Source organism: Vespa mandarinia, chromosome 16 (genome assembly GCF_050613455.1).
Source record: "Vespa mandarinia isolate Hongniang chromosome 16, ASM5061345v1, whole genome shotgun sequence".
NCBI classification, from domain to species: Eukaryota; Metazoa; Arthropoda; class Insecta; order Hymenoptera; family Vespidae; genus Vespa; species Vespa mandarinia.
This window is the reverse complement of record NC_140825.1, coordinates 766251-772680: the sequence shown is the minus strand read 5'-3', so window position 1 is coordinate 772680 and position 6430 is coordinate 766251. Positions and strand designations below refer to the sequence as shown.

General features: G+C 28.5%; 1 protein-coding gene across 1 annotated transcript; it reads left to right on the top strand.

The window, feature by feature from the left end:
• Nucleotides 1-447: 447 nt before the first annotated feature.
• LOC118442095 (uncharacterized) lies at nucleotides 448-6426 on the top strand. Its single transcript, XM_035867292.2, has 7 exons — nucleotides 448-604; nucleotides 1473-1613; nucleotides 4151-4302; nucleotides 4382-4734; nucleotides 4813-5031; nucleotides 5113-5544; nucleotides 5639-6426. The coding sequence occupies exons 2-7, from the start codon at nucleotides 1479-1481 to the stop codon at nucleotides 5881-5883; spliced, it is 1536 nt and encodes a 511-aa protein (XP_035723185.2). The 5' UTR covers nucleotides 448-604; nucleotides 1473-1478; the 3' UTR covers nucleotides 5884-6426.
• Nucleotides 6427-6430: the final 4 nt, after the last annotated feature.

Here is a 6430-nt window from a genome sequence, read left to right as displayed (position 1 = left end):
CATAAAAAAAAAAAAGAAAAAAAATGATAAATTCAGACTGAAGTTCAATTGATTAATAAAAAAAAGATGACGCAGTAAAAAAGACATACATACTTATGTTTCAATATATTACAAGAATAAATAAATAAATCTTATTTTGATCAATTCTTAAAAAAAAATAATTTCGTAATGCATAATTTAAAGATACATTGGTCTGTTTATTTTTATTCGATAAGTGAATTATTTTTTTTTTCTAAGGATTTTTTCAAAGGGGACTTTTTTTTTAGAAGTTGATAATAGATCTTTAGATTATTATCGATCTTCTATTTAGAATTAAAATTGATTCGCACAAATTTCACTAAATAAAATATATGTGATCGATCTAAATCTTTAATAAACAAGCAAATAGCTAACATAAGACAAGGAGTTCGTGCTTCCCTCGCTCCTATCTTGAGAGTGGGAGTTCGGCTATAAGAAGATAATTGACGATAGAACGAAGCAGTTAGGTTCCAAACCAGCATCGAGGAAGGAACACCAAAGATATTTTTCTTAGTAAATATACTAAAAATAGTTGTGAAATAATTAAAATTTCTACGAAAATCTACGTTCTACATTTTACGTGAAGGTACGTTTCTCTTTTTCTCAAGATTTTAAATTATTATTTTAAAATTATAATTCTTTTTTTAGCATTATAATTTTAATTATAAGAACTATAAAAATTTCTATACTATAGTTCTATCGAAGAACCGATTTATTTTATTTGTTTTTCGTTTTATTTTTACTTTTTCTTTTCTCTTTTTTTTAGTTTTTTTTTCTTTTTGTTCATTAAAGGAACATATGTCGAATGACGTCATTTTGCAAATATTAGACACTTGTAAAAATAATGTGAATGAGATATATATACTTTTGACATGCATATTCGATTTGAGAAAAAAAAAAAAAGTAGAAAAAATGATATTCTTATCTGTAATTATAAATAATAGGCAGTCTGTATTATTGCGTAAACTCAATATAGATATTAAATTCAAGGTAACATTCGGAATACGATAGTTTCTACATATACTTTTATATTATGTTTCTTATGTTCGTAAATCGCTTGTTTAACTGCTATAATATATTATGTACACATATTATAGATATTTTTTCTAAAATTAAATAAAAAGTATAATAAATTTTGAATTCATTACAATTTTTCCAGAAACATTTAGATTAGAATTTGTAATTTAAAAAACGAAAAAAAAAGATTTGCAATAAATTTAAAGTAGTTTCAATAAAAATCATACAAATTTTTCGAGAAGCATGTAATCTTAAGATATTTACTTATTTATTAAACATTATGCCTTTATCTATCGTAATTATTACGATTTGGAAATATAATATTTCTTACACACATAAACACATGAAACTTTGTAAATACACATAGAATATTATTTACTTCGCTTATTATTTCTATCTCGAAGTAAACATCTTTCAAGGGCTATTTTTTGTTCAAGGATAACATGTCTATCAACTTGAGAAGCGTTCTTATAAGTGACCCTGTGGACGAGTCCTGTAGCTCTCTGCTTTCTGAATATGGAATTCCTGTAACTACGAAATACAAACTTTCAAAAGATGAACTTATTAAGGAACTACAGGTAATTACGTAAGGAAACATCTCAAAAAATTTAACAAGTTTTCTTTGTTGTCCTTTTATCTGTTCAATAAAATAAACAAAGTTTAACGATACGTTATTCATTATTACTTTTACATTTGTTCCAATCAATGAATTAGAAAAATTTAATTGCTTTGAAGTCAAGAATTCGTATCGATTTGATCAATCTTTCTGATATAAAATTAATCAATCTTTGAAAAAATATTCGAATATTCTTTTCTTTTTCTTAAATTGAATAGTATTTATTTAAAGATTAAATAAAAAAAATTATTTCTTCTTTTTTCAAATTTTTTTTCATACAATTTCTTTATGATAAAGCTAGAAAATTCACAGTTTTTAATTTTTTTCTATTGCAGCGATAAAAAAGCCATTTATATTCTTATCAAATTCAAAACACTTTGATTAATCTGGACAAAATTGTTCAATTTATTATAAAAGTATATATCGAATGTATTTTGTTTTTCGATATCGAAAGACAAGAAAATGAATGGATATAATGGAAAGTGAAAATATTTACAAATTGTTATTTCCATTTCGCACTTGAATAAATATATAAGACATTTAAAATTTATTCCTGAGTTAGTACATATTGCATTTTCAATTAGACTTTATAATCTAATCAAGGTTTTCATCGGCATTTGCGTTCCATCCTTCGAATCATTTCGTATTATTCTAACGAATAACGAAGATTCTTAAAAAATTAATTGAAAATATTTTTTTCTATATAATAAAAGTTATATCATTTCAAAAATGCATCCTTTCGATATCACTTTTATATATCCAAGATTACAGAATAGATGAATAGAAAAAAGAGAATAGGGAACATTTCACATTCATAAATAAGTATTTAACAAAAATATATAAAATATGTTTATATACGACATATTTCTCTCAAGAGTATGCAATCTTTTCAAAACTGCATCCATTCAATTTCACTTTCATAATTCCAAGGTTACGAGATTGATAGATAAAATTGATTGATAGAAATCATCATCTATTATCCATAAATTGAAATTTATCGGACATATAAAGTATGCATGAACAATCGTACATACATATACAAAATAAAATATTTCTTTGCGAAAGTATGCATTTTTTTTTCTTTTTTTCAGAAAAAAAACTGCATCATTTCACTTTCATTTTCATTTTCATAATTCGTACCTAGATTACAAAATAGATGGATAAAAATAAAAGAAAAAAAAAATAGGAATCATCTATTGCCTATAAATTGATATTTATCAAGCATAATATTATGTACATATAAGTGTATCTTGTAAGAATACGTATGCAATTTTTGCTAAACCAATTACCTCCTCCCTGCCACTCTCTTTCTCTCTCTCACTCTCCCTCTCCCTCTTCATCACTCTGTCTCTCTCTCTCTATGACTATTCCTCATTCCAGTTCTTCCCTTTCTTTTTCTATCTCAGTATCTCCCTCTCTGTCACTCCAATAATCTCGCAAACGTCGTTTATTCGTTCGTTTTCTTTTATCGTTTGCAATCCACTCTGCGAATCCGGTTATATCCAGTTTTGTCGAGGAGGCAGAATACCGGTTAACTGCATAGGTCGTTGTACCATAGCAGCCTGACTCTGTTTCTTTTTTATCTCTCTTTCTCCATCACGCACTCTCTCTCTCTCTCTCTCTCTCTCTCTCTCTCTCTCTCTCTCTCTCTCTCTCTTACTATTTCTCTCTTTATTTCTCCTATCTTCTTTCCTCTTGCCAGCTAGTTTGTTTCATTTCTTATTCTGTAGCATTCATACTCCCACTTCATATCTTTCTACCTTTATATTTCAACAGGCAACGCATCGGCGCAGAAATTGCTTATACCCTTACATGAAACTTTCCGACTCGATAGATCTTTATAGACATATATATATATATATATATATATATATATATATATACCCACACGTATGTAATAAGTATATATGTAGAGAGAGAGAGAGAGAGAAAGAGAAAAGAAAAATTGCTACAATTTTTTTAACGATTCGACATTTTGAACTTTGATCTCCAACTTTTGATGTAATACTTTTAAGAAAAAATAAGACTGGAATAAACTATAATTTAGAATTTTAAAGAAACGAACGTTCATTCAAAATATAACATATTTTATGATATAATTAATATAGATCAATGATAGATAATTTTGCTTATTACAATATAATAATGAGTTAAACTAATAAAAAAATATAACACAATATATATGTATATATATGTATGTGTGTGTGTGTATGAGATATTATTATAATACACAGAATACAAGTCCGGAAACTATGTACGAAGCGGATACGAGATGATTCCTTATAAAAAAAAATAAGAAAAAAATATAATAGAATAACATTTTTTCATTTGTGGCTTACTGTTAGTTTTTTGAGAAAATGAGCAAATCGACTTTAAATTACAATATATATATATATATATATACAATTCAAATAAAATATAACAACATAACATAATAAAAATGAATAATAATTCTTATATCTTATACTTCGCTAATTATAATAATAATTTCTTTTCTAGAACCACGATGCTCTAATCGTACGCTCGGAGACGAAGGTCACACCTGATGTAATATCCGCCAGTTCGAATCTTCGTGTAATAGGTCGTGCTGGAACTGGAGTGGATAACATTGATCTTCAAGCAGCAACACGCAAAGGAATCCTTGTATTAAAGTAAGAGTGTTAATCTTAAATTCGTTTACATTTCCTTTTATCATCAAGATTATGAACGATTATATCTGTGAAATTGTAGTACACCTGGTGGTAACAGTATAAGTGCTTGTGAGTTAACATGTGCAATGATATCTGCATTAGCACGTAACGTGGTTCAAGCGGCTCAATCGTTAAAAGAAGGAAGATGGGATAGAAAATTATATTCTGGTTTTGAATTGTTTGGTAAAACACTAGGAGTCTTAGGTATGGGCAGAATTGGCCGAGAAGTAGCGATAAGAATGAAATCTTTTGGAATGAACATCGTTGCTTTTGATCCATTACTAAAGAATGAAGATGCTGAATCTCTTGGAATTAAAAAAGTTAGCTTGGAGGAAGTATGGAAAGTGGCTAACTATATCACTGTCCATACGCCATTAATCCCACAAACAAGAAGTAACGAGATCTCTAAATAAATCTAAAAGTAATCATACAATGTTATACCCTTATATCTGATGGACAATTCTATTTCAGATTTGATAAACGCTACGACCTTGGGAAAATGTAAGAAAGGTGTGAATGTTATAAACGTAGCTCGAGGTGGTATAGTTGATGAAGAAGCACTTCTAAATGCATTGAAAACTGGTCAATGTGGTGGTGCAGCTTTGGACGTATTTACGGAAGAACCACCAAAGAATTCTGTTATCATTGAGCTCATTCAACATCCTAAAGTTATTGCTACTCCACATCTTGGTTGGTCATCTATCTTTCTCGTTTTTAATTCTTCGTTTTTAACTCGAATGAAAAAATGACATAAATCCATTTTCATTGTAGGAGCTAGCACAGCCGAAGCTCAACAACGTGTCGCCGTTGAAATAGCTCAACAATTTTTAGCTTTATCCGGAAAGACAATGGAGTATTCCGTAAGTGGTATCGTCAATGCTCCTCTTTTAGCTGCCGCAATGACGGAAGATAATGCACCTTGGATAGAATTATCGAAGAAACTCGGCCAATTAGCTGCAAGACTCGTTCAAGGAAAATTGAATACAACTGTACAAAGCCAAACTGTTGGCCCAAATATGGAGGATAAGAAATTCATACATACGTCTGTATTAGTTGGAATACTTACGGGGCAAACGAGAAATGGTTTAAATTTGATCAATGCACCGATGTTGGCTGAAGATATTGGTGTTGATTTAAAAGATAGTCATATGCCAGGTGATCACAGGGCGGTATTGGTTACCGTTGGACCACATCAAGTAAAAGGTAATGAAAATGGAATTAAATCTGTTATACTTCAAAAAGAAAATGAAAGTACAATATTATTATTCATTTTTATATTTTTATATTAATTATATAGGAACAATTCGTGATAACCAGCCATTATTACTCTCAGTTGACGATGCTCTCTTCCCTAATGACATAACACTGACGAATCATATCTCTCTGTACCGTGCAAACAGCGTACAAAGTGTAGCTGATATTGTTAATGTCTTTTCATCAAAGGGTATTAACATAAGTGGTTTAAATGCCAATGGCAACTGGATAGTCATACAAACTGATCGAGAAGTTTCTATTCCTGTTGATGGTATCGAAAGTTATTAAAATGGATTATGTATTTATTGGAGGCAATGACCATCAGCTATACACCCATTGAATGATTAAAAAGTATGAGATTGTTATTTTTGTTCAATCATCTCAGTATTTTAGAAATTTCTTATCTAAAAAGAAAATAATGAAATTAAAAAAAAAAACGACATAATATTATATTTGAATCAATGTCAAACAAAGTTTGTGTAGTTTATCGTGTGGAAAATTTAGAAAAGTTCGAAATTTGTACATACACATGTTAAAAACAAAATGTAATCAACGAGATCGCTCATTGCCACTTTTTTCTTTATATTTCATTCAACCAAATTATTCTAGAGTCTAATTTTCTAAGATTTTATTCATTTTCACAAGTGAAATAATTATTTATTGTTCGATTATTGAAAAATGTGAGATCTTGCTTTTATGATTATAAAACATTTAAATAAATTTATATACTTTTCTATAATAACAATACCTTATCATAAAACATTCGTTTTTACTATATTCTTAAAAAAGCCTAAAGTATATTGTCTTACAATAATTATCCCCATTATCCTAAAAT